Genomic DNA, 18,222 nt, shown 5'->3' with positions numbered 1-18,222 from the left:
TTTTATTGAACCCCAGATACATTAGTGGAACAGTTGAAATTGATGCTTTAATGAGTGAAGCAGCTAGCCTACGGAGTGATGGCTTCTGCTTAGTAACAGCAGATCTGATGCTGAGTATGTTTCTGCAGTGGTCCAAAAACACTCCTTTATGAGGATGAGGGGTATTCTTACTCAGAGGATTTGGTTTTTTTCAGACAGGTGCTACGCCTCTTCATACTAGAAACCAACAGTACTGAACAACTTACAGACCTATGGTGTCCTGAAGGGTGATCCTACTTCAAACAAGTAATCGGGCCAAATGGTTCTTGACATTCTTACTTGCTATGTGCCTAAGCAGAGGGAAAACGTTATCATGCAGACCAAATCTTGCCCTGTTTCCAGTCTTCTTCTGGCATCCCACAGGAGATCATATTTGCAAGGCATAACTTCCCTGTCCTCTGTGTAGAGGCTCAGATACGTCTTTCTACCAGTACTTATGGTAGCAAAGGCAAACCTCAAGAGATTAAAAATACAAGCATTCAAATAGGACTCACATTGTAATGGGATCTTATTAATTGGCCAAGAGTTCTTATTTTTTCATCAGTCTAAAAACCTGCTCTTGGATAATCACTGAAAACCAGGGCATCTTTCTCCATTCCAACCAAGGAATCCTCTTCCTGACAAATGTGGCTTCTGAAGAATAAGGCTTTGCAGGCCTGGTGTGTCTGAGCAGATGGTCTGATTTTCCTGACTTATCAGAGATCCCCACTGGAGGGAACACAGTATCAAACAGAAAAGGTTTGTAACTGAGCTCCCTTTGTCCTCACATATGTACTACTTCCTTTGTTATCGCTGTCTAACTCAAAGTCTACCCTAACTTCTCCTAGGTCTATTTGACAAATATTTTGCACGTTCAGGGACTACACTCAAGCAGACTAGTATCTTTACAACCTCTCTTCAGATACTTAGGAGGCCTGATGCTTTTCAACCTCCAGCCATACATTCCCTTGTGTCTGAGATCTTCTTTGGATCTTGAGTAAAATAGTGAAAGCTTTTCCTGAGCCACATAATCAGACAAATGTCAGGTTTTCTTTCATTTAAGTTCACTTCCCTGCTAGCAGTGAGTGGCTCATAGTGGTATTGTGCTTATAAACTTAGGCTGTGTCTACACTGCCACTTGCAGCACTAAAACTTCAGTCGTTCAGGGGTGTGAAAAAACACCCCTGAGTGACAAAAGTTTTAGCACTGAAAAGCGCCAGTATGGACAGCACTTTATCACTGGGAGCCGGGCTCCTGGCGATAAAGCTACCCCCACTCGTTCGGGGTGGGGTTTTTTATCGTCGGGAGAACTCGCCCAGTGATAAAGCATGTCTACACTGCCCACATCACAGCATAGACATACCCTTTGTGCCTATTTCTGTACATACCAGCTTTTTCAGAATAAGGTGGTGCTACAAAATCTTTCAACATCTCTTCTCCAGATGGGGATGGGCTCCCACCTTTGCCTGTTATCATGCAGGTTTCACAGGATTGGACATGCCATCTTTCGCACATCCACATGTCCAATCCTGTGAAACCTCACTTCACAAATTCAATGGGAAAGGTTGCTGATAAAGGTCACCAGAGGTGGATATTGGCTTTTAGGCAGTCCACCCAAATTTCTGGTTTTGTTTGAGATCCATGTGCTGCTGTTACAACATTGTATTCAGCTATGACTGAGCTAGAGCTCTGGGACCCTCCAACCCGAACCTGGAAGTCTACACAGCAGTGAAACAGACCACAGCCCGAGCCCCACGAGCCAGAGTGGAGTGGTGTGGGCCAGCTGCAGGTTTTTCTTTGCTATGTAGACATACCCTGAGTGTCATTCTTTTTTGTAAACTGAAGTTTTAAAAATCATTCTACAGTAAAGAAATAAAGGGTTTTTTTTTTCCTTTTCCCTTCTTTTCTTCTCTGCAAATCAGCAACTTTATAGGTTCTTCCTTCTATGGTATTCCTGAAACGATTCCAGAGAATTTAAATTTCTGTAGTCAAAAGGAGAAGACTTTGTTTGCTTACATGTTACACTACTTTGATAAAATAAAATCAAATCTCTGTGTGTAATATATCTGACCACTTCTATTTAGATATAAATTATGAATAAATGTGCTCATACAGAATATTTTTTACAACTGTAAGTATTTATTGTCCTTCTCCTTTAGGTTTACAGCTGTTGTGTGTATGGATGTACTCTGAAAAATCCATTAATTACTGTTTTTGTTCATCTGTTTATATTTTAGGCACGGCGGAAGGAGGTTTTTATCCAGGAACGGTATGGGAGGTTCAATCTTAGTGACCCATTTCTGGCTCTGCAGAGAGACTATGAGGCAGGTGCTGGTGGTAAAGAAAAGAAGTCCATCTGTACCAACCCCCTCTCCATTTTAGAAGCTGTCATGTCTCACTGCAGAAAAATGCAAGAGAGAATGTCAGCTCAATTGGCTGCTGCTGAAAACAGACAAAAGAAGGTATCATAGCTACTAACTTTTTAAGATTATTATCCACTTTAGTATTGTACAAACACTAATTGCTGATGGTATTTTATGTGCAGATTGCTGTTCCGTGAATTAAGGATTGCATATGAATGAAATAAGATTTAACTCTTACAAACCCATGAACTATTTATCTCTGCAGTACTAGCTGTGCTGGGTTAAAAGAAAGTACAACATTTGAACAGATCTGTTGTTTTGTTGTTTTTTTTTAAATCCAACCCTGTTTCAGCCTAAAATAGCTGCTTTTACATAATTTCTGCTTTAACTAAACAGCATAAAGTACAGATATCATTTATTGATGTGTGAAATGAGGACAGAATAACTATAAACCAAGCAGCTCTGTTTTTAATACATTAGTAAATAAATTTCTATTTTAAAAACAAAGCGTATTTCTGATTCTTTAAAACATTAGGAATACAGAGAAAATTCTTTTGGAACCAACATAACAAAAAAGGATTGCTGTCATACTCAAAAAGAATTCTTTTCCATTTTGAAATTATGTTGTTGATATGCAACGCTGGGTACATATCCACTGTTATAAAAGACCTGTGGCTAACTCAGATCAGCTTACTTGGAGTTATGGGGCTCGGGCTGTGGGGCTATAAGACTGCAGTGTAAGTGTTTGGGCTCGGGCTGGAGCCTATTCCCTGGGACCCTTCTCCCACAGGGCCTCAGAATCCAGGCTCCAGCCGGTATACACTGCAGATTTTTAGCCCTACAACCTGAGCCAACTGACCTGGGCCAGCTGTGGGTCTTATTGCAGTGTAGGCATACCCTCTGACAGAATTTTCTGCTCCAGTGTCTCTGCTTTGTGTATGAAGAAACATCTGATAAACCATTCTTAATAAATTCTGTATGCTACCCTAAAAATCAAGGGCATATCTAAGCTATATCATAGCTCTTAACAGTTTCCTTTTCTGAGGTTACTGGTGCATTAGATTCCAAGCTTGTCCACAAAGTTTTCTAGATCATCTTCCATTAATATCACCGTTTTTTTCCTTCAAATTCTATTCTCCAGCATAATTTACATTTGGCTTTCCATTAGTTTCTCGTTAGGAAAACGATTGCTAGAAATGAGAAATGTAGTACCACATTTTAATGAATAATAATAGCATAAAAGAGATGTTTTTATCTCAAAAAGTTATGTAGTGAAAGGGTCTGGAACTGCAGTACTCTTCTCTGTGAATTCCTTTGAATAAATTAGGCCAGGTCTTCACTAGAAATTTGTGCTGGTTATAGTAAAGTTGGGTAAGGTGTGTATTGGGTTAGGGGTTTTTTTGGCCATTTTTTTATGCTGGCAAAAACCCTGGTGTAGACACATTTATACCAGCATAAAGGTACTTTTCCCTATATTGTTTATTTTACTTTGGGGACTGGTATAAGCTATATTGGAAAAAGCACTCTTTTTTGACAGAATAAACTGTGTCTGCGTTAGGTATAACTAAGCAAGCAAACCTGTTCTAGTGTATTTAGACTATATGTTCTTCTATAGACTATGCCACTATATAAATCCATGGTACACTTATACCCTGAATACCACATGCAGTTCTTCAAGTAGATGCAGCAATGTATTTCATATAGGTGTGTGTGTGACCAGCGCATCAGAGTCAGAGAACTTTGCCTATCAGTTCCTGAAGGGGCAGCGCTCGCATCTTGTGGCCATAGCCCCTCCCCTGGCTATATGAGGTGGCACCGCCCCCTACCCCCGTTCCTTCTCACTGCCTGAGGCTGGAGTCAGAGCTCTGTGTGGTTTTCACCTCACAGTCCTTTCTCACTGGCTGAGAGTTCTCTTTGTATACAGTTGTATAGTTAGTACCCTTCTTAGTGTTAGTTTTAGTTAGGACCAGTTATGGACCAGTATGAAGGCAGTCTGGCCTAGTAGTTAGAGCAGGATTCAGGTCTAGTGGGTGGAGCAGGATTCAGGTCTAGGTTGGGGAGCTAAGCCAAGGGTGAGCACCAGAGTCAACTGCCAGTTAGTAGAGCCAGGGGTCAAGGAAGAGAGAGAACCAGGAGTTAGAGCTGAAGTCAGATGCCAGAGCCAAGAGTCAAGCCAGAGTCAGGGTCAGAAGTCAGAGGCTGGGATTGGAGCCAGCACTGGTCACTGAGGATTAGCAGCGATGCATAAGGACTGAGAGAGGCAAGGATCAAGCACGGAGCAGGAGCACTATGGGAACAGGAGTGAAGGTGGGAGTAAGGCAGGATCCATAAGGAGAGCAGGAACAGGGTTGGGTGCAGGAGGCAGGCACAAGCAGGGCCCAATGCAGCCACAACAGGAAACCACCTTGTTGCTCAGGCAAATTTCCTATTCCTCCTCCTAGCTTAAATAGCATAGTTATACCAACCGGTGGAGCCGGGTGATCCTGCAGTCAGAGTTCCCATGGGTTGTGCCTTGGCTGGGGCTATAGCTGCTCAGCCCACCTGATTTCAGTAGCCATTGGGTAGAGCCAGGATGTGGTAGCCTTCTGCAGTGACTTAGGCTTGGGTTCAAGACTCGGGACATTACAGGACCCTGGTGGTGACCTGACCTGGGTTCAAACGCTGTCCATCATGGGGTGGGGGAGATCTCCACTTGAGGTGCTTGCTCTGTTTGGGTGAGGGTCACACCAAAAAGCGGTGTTCAATTTGCAATATTTCACAATATGGACTCAGGTGTCTAGAGACCTTTGTTTGAAGCAGCACTTCCTCGAACAGGCCATGGGACCTGTTTCAGCACTGAGGCCCACGTTGGATTGGATGTTGTCCTTGGGCTCAGTGAGTGATGGAACCCCGATCTGGGGCTGGTGTCTCCCCTTGAGTGTGCTGAGGAAGAAGTCTCAGAAGACCAATCAGGACCACTCCAGGTCTTGTGGAGACTCCTCTTCTTCCACTAAGAAGAGTACATACAAACTGGCATAGTGCTATTGCCGGCATGTGGAATGGATCAGTCCTTCAAACTGCTCCCCAGTACCATGTAAGGATGTGCAGGAGCCTGTATTGTTGACTATGGTTCTGATCTGGATGTGTCTGTTGAGTCTGGTACTGAGGACCTTGATGTCGGCACCAGCTGTCTGCATACTGGTAGTTTGCAAAGTGGCAAAGGATCTACTCTGCCTATTGGTTGTGGGCTCCCCTCTAGTCCAGGACTTTGCCAGGATTATGGCATCTGCTGTCTTGTTGGCACCATCTGGGAATGTCACTGAACCTTTGGGTCTGTTAGCATCATAGCCTGATCTTTCCCTGCCACAGACTGCTGAGTTGAGGCCGGCACCGGGCATGGCACCAGTGCGCTTCTTGGAATCAATGTTGCTTTGGCGGCAGTCCCATCTTCCACCTCAGCCCCGTAAGCTGCACCAGCACTGCGGCTGACTTCAGTACTGACAGTGCTCCCAGCACGGGAGGCAACTATAATGTATTGGGTGCCAGCCATGCCACTTCCATTGTTAGTACCAATATCTCTCCCCTCTTGAGTGGCTGATGAGTCAGACTGGCTGTTTGCACCCTTGGGCTGGCTGTTTGCACCCTTTGCACCCCTGGCCCCACCCTTGTCCTCAGAGACCCAGGGTTCCTTGGGATCCAGGTTGGGGTTTTCCTCTTGCTCTCCGTTGCCTGATCTGCATAGAGTACTGTTTTCAGAACAGCACTGATACCAAGATTGCCATCTTCCCGTAATATGGATGAGACACCTGGCCTGGAGCCTTCTGGTCACCAGTGTCACTAATGCCCTGTCCTTATCCCCAGGGACCTCTTTGAAATCCATGGGAGGTTCTTTCATCTTGGAGGTTGCACTCCAGTGGCTGTGACCAATGATCTGTCACAAACTCAGGCATTGGATGAGAATCTATGGTGTCTGCTGGAGTAACCCGTCCTGGGTTCAACAAGTCAGGGGCAGGACCCATCCCCTGGCACAGTTAGCTGCTTCTTCATCATCTTCTGATGGTGTGTTGGTGTCCGGTTCTTCTTCCGCCTCAGTTCCTGATGACTTCAGGACCTACCAGGACCTTTTGCAGTACGTGGCTGCTACTTTGGGCATCCAGGTGGAGTTCTTGTAGGAGAATACTCAAAAGTTGCTGAATATTCTCCAGCTGCCTGTTCCAAGGAGGTGGCCCTCCCTATTAATGATGCACTTCTAGAGGCTGTAAAGTTTCTTTGGAGTACGCTGGCTTCAGTGCCGCCTGTGGCAAAGCCTTCAGAGAAACACTGTTTTATTTCTATACAGGATTTTTATTCCCATTTGGACCATAATTCCCAGGGAGGAATTCAGAGCCTTTGTAGCTGAGGGCTGTCTGGTGGCCAAGATATCTTTGCATTCAGCTTTGGACGTGGCTGATGGATCGGCCAGAATTATGGCCTCAGCGATAACCCTGAGGGCTGCAAAATTCTGGCATTGCACCCGACATACAGCAGACTATTGAGAACCTGCCCTTCAATGGTCAGGTGCTTTTTTTTTTCCAGAAAAGATGACTGATAAAACTCTCTGCATTCATTTAAAGACCCTACAGCCACCTTGCGCCTGCTGGGCATTGCACTTAGCTTGTTGAGGGTGAATCTGGTGGCAATTTTGGAATTTCATCTGCCCCTCCATGGAACATCGGTGTTTTCCAATGGCGTGGCAGGAATGTTCTTAGCAGCTCTGATGGGACCTCCATTCAAGCCTCTGGCATCTTCCCTTTTTACTCTTTTGTGTCAAAAAACTGCATTCAAGGTGGCAATAACATCTGCAAGGAGTGTGTGTGTGTGTTACAGGCTTTGATGGCAGATATAGAAGGGTACAGCTTGCTCAGAAAGGACAGTCAGGGGAAAGGGTGTTTCCTTATTTATTAAAAATGTATACATTTGAATTGAGGTTGAGATGGAAATAAGAGACAGACCTGTTGAAAGTCTATGGGTAAGGATAAAAGGGGTAAAAAGCCAGGGTGATGTCATGGTAGGGGTCTACTACAGACCACCAAACAAGGAAGAAGACGTGGATGATCCTTTTTTTAAACCACTAACAAAATCATTCAAAGTATAGGACTTGGTGGTGATGGGGGACTTCAATTACCCAGACATCTGTTGGGGAAAATAATACAGTATGGCACAGATTATCCAACAAGAATGTATTGGAGACTATTTTTTATTTCAGAAGTGGAGTCATGGACTGGACTGTCTTAGCAATTGGCTGAACAAGAAGTAGGACTGAGTAGACTTGTAGGCTCTAAAGTTTTCCATTGTTTTGTTTTTGAGTGCAATTGAGTGCAACAAAAATCTACATTTGTAAATTGCACTTTCAGGACTTCAGATTGCACTACAGTACTTGTATGAGGAGAATTGAAAAATACTATTTCTTTCATCATTTTCACAGTGCAAATATTTGTAATGAAAAATAATATAGAGTGAGCACTGTACAATTTGTATTCTTGTTGTAATTGAAATTAATATATTTGAAAATGTAGAAAAACATCCAAAAATATTTAATAAATTTCAGTTGGTATTCTGTTAACAGTGTGATTAAAACTGAGATTAATCGTGATTAATTTAATTTTGTTTTAGTTAATCACATGAGTTAACTGTGATTAATTGACAGCCATAGTATAATTCTATATGTAGGTATATATTTGTCTTAAAACTTTATTGTAGGTAGCATGCGGGGCAGTATGTTTAATCCAGGTTACTAATCATATCCATTCTAAAAGATATCATGCATTTGTCAAGCTGAAATTTTTCTTGTGTGCTCTAAGCCAGAGAACAGTTTTGTTTTTCAAAAAGCTTTAGCTAACACAATTCAGATACCTTTGAGGACAAAGAAAGTGGGAGAAATACACTTTTTTGCCATTATAAAAATCTTTTTCTACTTTTTTTGCCAGATTTATTGCCTCATTGGTTTTGAAATTCCAAATAGCAGATGAAAAAAGAAAAGGAGAACTAGTGGCACCTTAGAGACTAACAAATTTATTAGAGCATAAGCTTTCATGAGCTCAAGCTCAGTTCATCGGATACATACAGTGGAAAATATAGTGGGGAGATTTTATGTACACAGAGAACATGAAACAATGGGTGTTACCATACAGACTGTAACAAGAGTGATCAGGAAAGGTGAGCTATTACCAGCAGGAAAGCCGGGGTGGGGGAGGAACCTTTTGTAGTGATAATCAAGGTGGGCCATTTCCAGCACTTTACAAGAACAGTAGGAGGGGAAATAAACAAGGGGAAATAGTTTTACTTTATGTAATGACACATCCACTCTCAGTCTTTATTCAAGCGTAAGTTAATTGTATCCAGTTTGCAAATTAATTCCAATTCAGCAGTCTCTCGTTGGGCGTCTGTTTTTGAAGTTTTTTTGTTGAAGAATTGCCATTTTTAGGTCTGTAATCGAGTGACCAAAGAGATTGAAGTGTTCTCCGACTGGTTTTTGAATGTTATAATTCTTGACGTCTGATTTGCGTCCATTTATTCTTTTACGTGGAAACTGTCCAGTTTGGCCAATGTACATGGCAGAGGGGCATTGCTGGCACATGATGGCATATATCACATTGATAGATGCGCAGGTGAACGAGCTTCTGATAGTGTGGTTGATGTGATTAGGCCCTATGATGGTGTCCCCTGAATAGATATGTGGGCACAGTTGGCAACGGGCTTTGTTGCAAGGATAAGTTCCTGGGTTAGTGGTTCTGTTGTGTGGTGTGTGGCTGCTGGTGAGTATTTGCTTCAGGTTGGGGGGCTGTCTGTAAGCAAGGACTGGCCTGTCTCCCAAGATCTGTGAGAGTGATGGGTCATCCTTCAGGATAGGTTGTAGATCCTTGATGATGCGATGGAGAGGTTTTAGTTGGGGGCTGAAGGTGATGGCTAGTGGCGTTCTGTTATTTTCTTTGTTGGGCCTGTCCTGTAGTAGGTAACTTCTGGGTACTCGTCTGGCTCTGTCAATCTGTTTCTTCACTTCAGCAGGTGAGTATTATAGTTGTAAGAACGCTTGATAGAGATCTTGTAGGTGTTTGTCTCTGTCTGAGGGGTTGGAGCAAATGCGGAGGTATCATAGAGCTTTGCTGTAGACAATGGATCATGTTGTGTGGTCTGGATGAAAGCTGGAGGCAAGGAGGTAAGTATAGCGGTCAGTAGGTTTCCGGTATAGGGTGGTGGTTATGTGACCATCGCTTATTAGTACTTTAGTGTCCAGGAAGTGGATCTCTTGTGTGGATTGATCCAGGCTGAGGTTGATGGTGGGATGGAAATTGTTGAAATCATGTTGGAATTCCTCAAGGGCTTCTTTTCCATGGGTCCAGATGATGAAGATGTCATCAATGTAGTGCAAATAGAGTAGGGGCATTAGGGGACGAGAGCTGAGGAAGCGTTGTTCTAAGTCAGCCATAAATACTGTGGGGCCATGAGGGTACCTATAGCAGTGCCACTGATTTGAAGGTATACATTGTCCCCAAATGTGAAATAGTTATGGGTGAGGACAAAGTCACAAAGGTCAGCCACCAGGTTTGCCGTGACATTATCGGCGATACTGTTCCTGACAGCTTGTAGTCCGTCTTTGTGTGGAATGTTGGTGTAGAGGGCTTCTACATCCACAGTGGCTAGGATGGTGTTTTCAGGAAAGTCACCGATGGATTGTAGTTTCCTCAGGAAGTCAGTGGTGTCTCGAAGATAGCTGGGAGTGCTGGTAGCGTAGGGCCTGAGGAGGCAGTCTGCATAGCCAGACAATCCTGCTGTCAGGGTGCCAATGCCTGAGATGATGGGGTGTCCAGGATTTCCGGGTTTATGGATCTTGGGTAGCAGATAGAATACCCCTGGTCGGAGTTCTAGGGGTGTGTCTGTGCGGATTTGTTCTTGTGCTTTTTCAAGGAGTTTCTTGAGCAGATGGTGTAGTTTCTTTTGGTAACCCTCAGTGGGATCAGAGGGTAATGACTTGTAGAAAGTGGTGTTGGAGAGCTGCCTAGCAGCCTCTTGTTCATATTCTGACCTATTCATGATGACCACAGCACCTCCTTTGTCAGCCTTTTTGATTATGATGTCAGAGTTGTTTCTGAGGCTGTGGATGGCATTGTGTTCTGCACGGCTGAGGTTATGGGGCAAGTGATGTTGCTTTTCCACAATTTCATCTGCTAGGAATGTTAATGAAATTATTCTTTGGGATGCCCTTTAAACTTACTTGATTCATTGTTCTGTATAAAAGTTTGTTGGGGGGGATTTTTAAGTGTATCTCCCAGTTCTCCCTCAATGTCATAATGCAGAGGTGGAGCCCAACTGCATATGCGGTCAGCTGGCATTAGTATGATTTTAAAGATATATCTTCAGAGGGAAAAGGATTAGAGAGTGATCTATTACTTCTGTTAACAAGGGGCTTGACAGGCCTGATCCAGCTCATTAACGCTGTTCCCGCAAAGAGGACGACAAACCTTTCAGATAAAAGCCTTATATATAAAGATATTTTACAATAGAATGAGAGAAGAAAGTGGTCTTTGGCTTTTGAAGAGTGGAGTCCTTTCAGCCAAGAGCAATATTTGGAAGCAGGACGAAAGCAACCATTTTTGAAACTTGGATGAGAGCATTCCTGGGCTGCAAGCTAAGAACTAATTTTAGCTTGATGTGTCAGATAATAGATGCTGCTAGTTGACAGCTCAGTGTAATTAGATCAGTTGCATGACACTTGAAACCAAACTTTCTTCTTTATTTACATATGCTTTGCCAAGTCATTATGATAAACATGCTTCATTTCAGCATTTTGGTTCCTATGCATAACAGTCTGATGTATTGCAGTATTAGCTGAGTAAAACTTGCTTGGTTCTTGGTGATTCTACAGTTTGAATGTTGATGAGGACAATGTTGCATGCTTCAGCTTATTCACAAGTTAGTTATCCATGAATTCATTGTATAAAAGCTATTATTAAAGGATGGCTGTTTTCCCTTTTTCCCTAGATGTTAATTTGATCTGTGAGCTCTGAAGTGCCTATTTAAGGGTTCTGAGTTACTAGCAACTTGAGCTATATTAGATTATTATCTGTGTCTGTAACAACTTGAAAATAAGTTAGTTTTATTTCAGTTAACGTACAAAACCAACCTCCCTCCCAGCATGCAGTAATGCTCAGTGTAATCTATTGTCTTCAGTTGGGTTAACGTAATATGGGTAGTCTGCAGAGGACTGAGACATTTTCTTATTGTAAAATAATCTACAGTGTCAGACTCTGTCATATGTACCTTTTCCATGACTTTTTTCAGTCACTCTAGCAACATTAGTACAGCTGTTGCTGGAGAGGTTTGCGCATGAAGGTGCTAATTCCTAAGTGGTAAAATGGCAAATGGAATGACTTTTGCTGGACAAGGAGCATGATTTTCTGCCTGTGGTTGACTGTAACTGAAGTCTCAGGGACAGTCCTAATTGCAATCTGATAAATCACGGTAAATTAATCTTTGCTGGTGTACTATCATTGACAAATGCTGCTGCTACTCTTCACTTAGCAGTGCCTTTGGATTTCCTATTATCCTTTTTATACTGCTACTGAATACTCTCTTGTTAATGAAGAGCAAACTAGTTTGGGCCAATGGAGGTGGGCAGGATGGGTTGTGTGATGGTGGGTGTTGCTGTTAAATCATCATAGGGCTCCTGTCACTAGTAAATCTAGAGCTTTAGTTTTAGCCACTGCAGTCTGAGGACCTCTTTTGATATGGGAAATCAAAATGAAACTTGTAATGTAGGAGCTTGGTTAGTCATAATGTCTTTGTTTTAACTTGACCATCCTCATGATGATCCAATAAAAACCAATAAAATTTTACTGTATGTAAAACATCTACCACAGTTGTTAACATCTAGGGTGATAAGATGTCCCAGTACTGGGGGCTTTGTTTTTATATAGGACCTATTACCACCCTCCCTTCTCCACTCCATCCCAATTTTTCACACTTATTATCTGGTCACCCTATCAACATCACATACACCCACTCTCCCCGCATACACTTTTTGCCCTCTTTCCTCCTCCCAACAAAGCAGAGGAAAAATTTTCAAGCAAGAGAACACTAATTATAATAAGAAAAGGAGTACTTGTGGCACCTTAGAGACTAACCAATTTATCTGAGCATAAGCTTTCGTGAGCTACAGCTCGCTTCATCGGATGCATCCGATGAAGTGAGCTGTAGCTCACGAAAGCTTATGCTCAGATAAATTGGTTAGTCTCTAAGGTGCCACAAGTACTCCTTTTCTTTTTGCGAATACAGACTAACACGGCTGTTACTCTGAAACTAATTATAATGTTGGGGAGTTGAGACAGCCTTATCATTTTACCAGCATTTCGTGACGATTATCCCTCCAAAAGATTTACCTAACATTCCTTCCGTTTTCAGAGTTCTCTGTTGTGTATCTGAACTGGACTTACCAAATGGGTAAAATGTAGCCTCCAAAAATGAGCGACAGCAAGTGGAATCAAACTTCTGACCTGCAGTCCTTTTCCCTGTTCTGTTCCCCTCCTGATGTGATGCAAGTTTTGTTTCCACTAAATATTAGATAACAGTAGAGGACTAACTCCAACAGCCCTAAGAAAAATTGTATTTATTACCTTTGAAACAAAATAGAGGCTAGTGAGAGAGAGCGAGAGAGAGGGAGCGCGAGCACACATGTAGAAATAAGGAAAACATTTCAGAAGCTGTCCAAGAAACTGTCAGTCTTCTACTGGAGGAGGACCTGGGATACCATTGGGTAACAGCAGGCTCCCTCAAAAAGTCATCATAATGTAATTACTTTCTTTTGATAGCAACTAAGGCCAAAACCCACTGACTTACAGATGAAATGCTCCATATCCCATTACCAATCCCCTGCGCCATCTGTTTCCCCAGATTACAGTTTACATGAAATATATTCACTGTACAGTATCTTCTTACAACTCTGAAATGAGTGTCATTTATCATCTAGTTTAACATAAAATCCTTCCTACCTCTGTAGTAATCAGCAGTGCTGAAGTGAAGCAGTTATTCCAAGTGAGCTCATTTTAAGTATATTGCTGTTTGCTCTGACCCTCTATAGATCAGCTCTTAATCCATCTGTGCAGCAAACTGTTAATTGCTGGAAAGTGAAAAATTCTAGTAAGATGGAAGCAGGAAACAACTTTCTTACTGAAATCAGAGTGAAGCTTGCAAGTTTGTAAGCACTAGACTTTTAGTTGCCTGTAAATATTTTCCCAGAGTTGGTAAAAATATTAAACAAGTAAATGCACTTCAAAAGTGTAGTGGTTCTTGATCTTTCTGCACATGTACAGTAGGTAAGGTTAACCTCTTAATTTGTGGTGGTTATGGTGGGGTGAGAGGGAGAGACTTTCAGGCTGCATAGTAAGATCATAGGGTCAAGTTAAAGAAATTGTAAAGGTATTTGGAGAATGCAGAATTTTTTATTTTTTTTAGCCAGTCATTCAGATAAACAGCATAGGAAGAGGATGCTGCAGCATGGGAAGTGCTAGTTAGCAATTTTCGTTTGACATGTATATGAGGCTGATAGGGAAATACTGAAGTGTTTTAGGTTGTATTGCCATCAGTAGAGCTAGGTGATGTTTTTTCAGTGAATAGTAAATTTGCTATATTTGCTATATTTATGTGGGCAATGGGATGGATCACTTGATGATTATCTGTTCTGTTCATTCCCTCTGGAGCAATTGGCATTGGTCACTGTCTGAAGACAGGATACTGGGCTAGACGGACCTTTGGTCTAACCCAGTACGGCCGTTTTTATGTTATTTTTTAAAAAAGGCAAAAAAGGGTGAAAAACATATGAAAATGAAACAAAATGAAAAATCACAAAATTTTGTTTTGGATAACACAACACCCCGGAAATTAAACACAATCCTCTTACATTTAGTTTTGCTTTGGTTTTTTCGGTTTGCGTGTTTTTTGAAACTGAAATGATTTCCCCCCCTCATTCGTTTGAGTGAGTAACTGAAGAAAATCAATTTTGGTTTCAAATAAAATTTTTTCGGGATTTTTTTGGTTTAGTCCGCAAATATACCAACATTTTGTTCCTCAACTTTCATGTAATGGTAGAATACTGTAATTTGCTTACGTAATACAGCATGTTTTTTAAAAGGTTGAAAGAACAGTGTCATGTTAAAAACATGCCAAGTTGAAAAGCTGTATTTTGTATGTTAATGAGAATTTACCTATACATTTTTATTTCAGTTGGAAATGGAAAAGTCTCAGTTACAGATGCTTGAGCTGGAGCATAAGAAGTTGTCTGCTCGTCTTGAAGAAGAACGTGGCAAGAATAAACATGTAGTATTGATGCTAGTGAAAGAATGTAAACAGTTGTCTGGGAAAATTGTAGAGGAAGCCCAGAAACTGGAAGAAATAATGTCAAAATTTGAAGAAGAAAAAAAAAAAGCTAATGAACTGGAGGTCTCTCTTGCAGCTGAGAAACAAAGGAGTACACAAATGGAAGCTCAAATGGAAAAACAACTCTCTGAGCTTGACACAGAAAGGGAGCAACTGCGTGCCAAACTTAACAGAGAGGAAGCACATACCAGTGACCTCAAAGAAGAGAGAGAGAAAATGAGAAAAATGATTGAGCAGTTAAAAAAGGAAAATGACTGTAAACCAAACCTTTCTCTCACTTGTAGAAATAAAGATAAGAGTTTTGTTTCTGTATCTGTTGGAACAGAAGTCCCAGCTTTAAGAACTATTGCTTGTCAGACAGATACAACACCGACAGACATTAGCACTGAAAATGTTAGGAAGCTGCCTTTGACTGTGCCTGTAAAACCTTCGGCAGTGAACTCTTTGGTTTCTGGCAGTACAAAAACGAATATATCCTCCAATGCAGCGTTTGTGAAACCAGTCATTGATAGGCACTCTTCCTGTAGTGAACTGATTGTCCCATCCACAACTCCTGTTCTGACTCCAAGTCAAAACAGAATTGAGGAAAATGGGCCAAGTATTGGCTCATCACCAGATTTAACAAATAACACTTCCCCCTTTCCAAGTAATGCTGCCGTCTCCGTTTCTCCAGCATCAAGTATTGCATCTCAGAACTACCCACTAGCTTCGTCTGTGCACAGTTTACAGTCACAGTCTGCGAACACTGCTGTGCATCCAGGCCTAAATCCTCGAGTCCAAGCAGCTAGATTTAGATTTCAAGCTAATGCTAATGATCAAGACCAAAATGGAAACACTACTCAAAGCCCTCCGTCAAGGGATGTGTCTCCCACTAGTCGTGACAACCTAGTTGCCAAACAGCTAGCTCGGAATACTGTCACCCAAGTCCTTTCAAGATTTACAAGTCCTCAAGGTGGTGCTACTTTGCGGCCTGGAATGTCACTTTCAGTGGAAGTTGGCACCTATCCCCCAGTTGGTAGAATGGGTTTAAAGACTCCCAATGTATCAAGAATTGACAGAGGAAATCCTCCACCTATTCCTCCAAAAAAGCCAGGGCTTTCGCAAACTCCTTCTCCACCACACCCACAGCTTAAAGTTATTGTGGATAGTAGTCGATCCTCTAATATAGGTGTAAAATTTGACAGCAAAACCATGATTTCACTTCCTTCCAGTTCACCACAAGGAATCAGGGTAATAAATGAGGAAATTATTTCTAAGTCCTCACCTCAGCTGCCACCAAAACCAACTATAGATATATCTATGGCATCTGCAGGCTGTGCCATACCAGCCATGGCCACATCTCAGGTGGGTGCCTGGCCTTCCCAATCCCCTGGACTGAACCAACCTGCATGTTCAGAAAGTTCCTTTATCATTCCCACCACCATTGCCTGTAGCTCCTCCATAAATCCTGTTAGTGCTTCATCCTGTAGACCATGTGATTCAGACAGCCTACTGGCAACAGCATCAGGTAAAGGGATTGATATACTTCAAACTATCTCCCTCTAAGAATGTTCTCTGTCTTTTTCTCTGGGTCTATGTCATTTGCTTTATTTATCTTTTACAGCTTTTTCCCTAAACTGGTTTATCTTTTTTTAAAGTGGAAATTTACATGTATATTATTTTTTCAAAGTTTCAGGGGTATGGGAATTTATCTTACTTCATAATTATTTTGTTTTTAACAATGATCATAAGTCAGTTTCCTTTTAAGGAAGCCTTCATTTTAGTGTATCCTTAATAAGAGAATGAAAATTGATGTTTTGAGCAGATTGGCCATTCTGAGCTGATGTTCTAAGAAAATTCTGGAGTACTCCAGAAAAGGGAGATTCCTTAATAATACTTTTGGCTTTCTGTAAGCGTGAGGATATTAGAGCTCTACAAACATGAATGAATTTTTAAAATTGCCTATGTATAGTCTCTCTGATGGTATGTACTCCTCCAATGCCACTGAGTTTTGTGAACCTTCTAGAAAACAGTGCCTATCTGGAGCCATTTGATCCCCTTCTCCTAGCACCAAATAATTTTATGACCGCTTATAAAAGAGCAGTGCAATCCTAACCACCTTTCTTCACACCTGGAGAAATTCACATTTAAGCAGTATGTTTGGTGTCCTGCTGTATTTCTGGAGTGTGTGATGCATGCACCTGCTGTTGAATTTCTCTGAGAAAGAGGCTCACTCCCTACCTCGCTAACCAATGCTTAGCATGGAGGACCTTTACATCTTAGCAGCTCCAGATTTTCCTCATGATGAAGGCCTTATGAATCAGGGCCGTGATCCACCTTTGGATCAACTGCTGAATCAGTCATCATCTTTGTTTCCAAATATTCCCTCGTTGGAAAAGGTCAGCACAAGAATAGCAAGTATTAGCCCCTTTGTAGGGCATGACTGCACAGGGAGAGAGGACCTCTTCAAAAATGAAGTCAGTCAATGCTGGGACCCTGTAAATTGGGGGTAGTCAATAGGCAAACCGCAGGCCAAATCTGGACTACCAGACGCTTTTGAAAGGACCCTGAAATCTTTTTATTTACTACTTATTATTGTCATCATTATTATTTTTTATTATTTTTTCTGGAGTCTGGACCTTGACTATACCTTGACCAAGAAATTTGGACCTTGACAAAAAAAATGGACTCTCCCTACTGTAGGCACAGGAACTTTCATTAGCACTGATGAGCACTTAGATGGTTCAGAGGTTTTGGTGCTGTCAGTCTCGGTCCTGGAAGACTCCTCCAGCCCTTTCTATGCTTCAGTCCCTGAGGATGTCTCCTCCTTTGTGAGATGATGTGAGTCCCTAACGCTGCTAGTATGCTTCTCTCCCAGGAACAACTACTCTTTACCAATGGGATCCGGTAGCAATGCCCCTCTCTAATCCAGGGCGTTAGACTAAATATCCTGTCTCAGACAACAGTTCTAAGGACTGCCTAGGTTAGTCCTTGTGCCATCTGGTATGGGCTTCAGGGTTCACCCAGACATTCAAGACCTCCCATTCTGCATCCAATTGTATGAGGCATTTCTATAGTTTCTTGGAATAACACCTGTCAATTTTCCTTCCCTAGTCATCCCTTTAACTCTTGGGTTATGAGAGCATACTCAGAGGGAGCACCTTCTCTTCCCCATCTACACTTTGGTGGTCAAGAGACCACAAAATATCAGGTCATAAATTCACCACTCCTCACTCTTCCGTATCTGCTAAGAGTGAGCGAGCTGCAGGATTTAACGGTGGGCATTTGCTTCACTATGTTTCATGGAGACAAAGCTGTCCTGCATGCTAATCCCATGTTGTTACCAATAGCTGTGTCTGAATGCCACTCAAATCAGATGATAAATCAGGATTTTGCAGACCTCATTTGAATCCAGGGGAAGTTAGACTTCATACTGTAGAAACTTGAGTTTTTATTTGATAAGACAAAATCATTA

The 18,222-nt window shown here is 42.0% G+C and overlaps 1 protein-coding gene across 1 annotated transcript in view; it reads left to right on the top strand.

The window, feature by feature from the left end:
* CTTNBP2 (cortactin binding protein 2) overlaps positions 1-18,222 on the top strand; it is a 193,250-nt gene that overhangs the window by 65,671 nt on the left and 109,357 nt on the right. The window contains 2 exon segments of the mRNA XM_048836159.2: positions 2,256-2,480; positions 14,616-16,275. Coding sequence (XP_048692116.2) covers positions 2,256-2,480; positions 14,616-16,275 — 1,885 coding nt within the window.

This window comes from Caretta caretta, chromosome 1, assembly GCF_965140235.1.
Source record: "Caretta caretta isolate rCarCar2 chromosome 1, rCarCar1.hap1, whole genome shotgun sequence".
NCBI lineage: Eukaryota > Metazoa > Chordata > Testudines > Cheloniidae > Caretta > Caretta caretta.
This window is presented reverse-complemented; position numbering and strand designations above follow the sequence as displayed.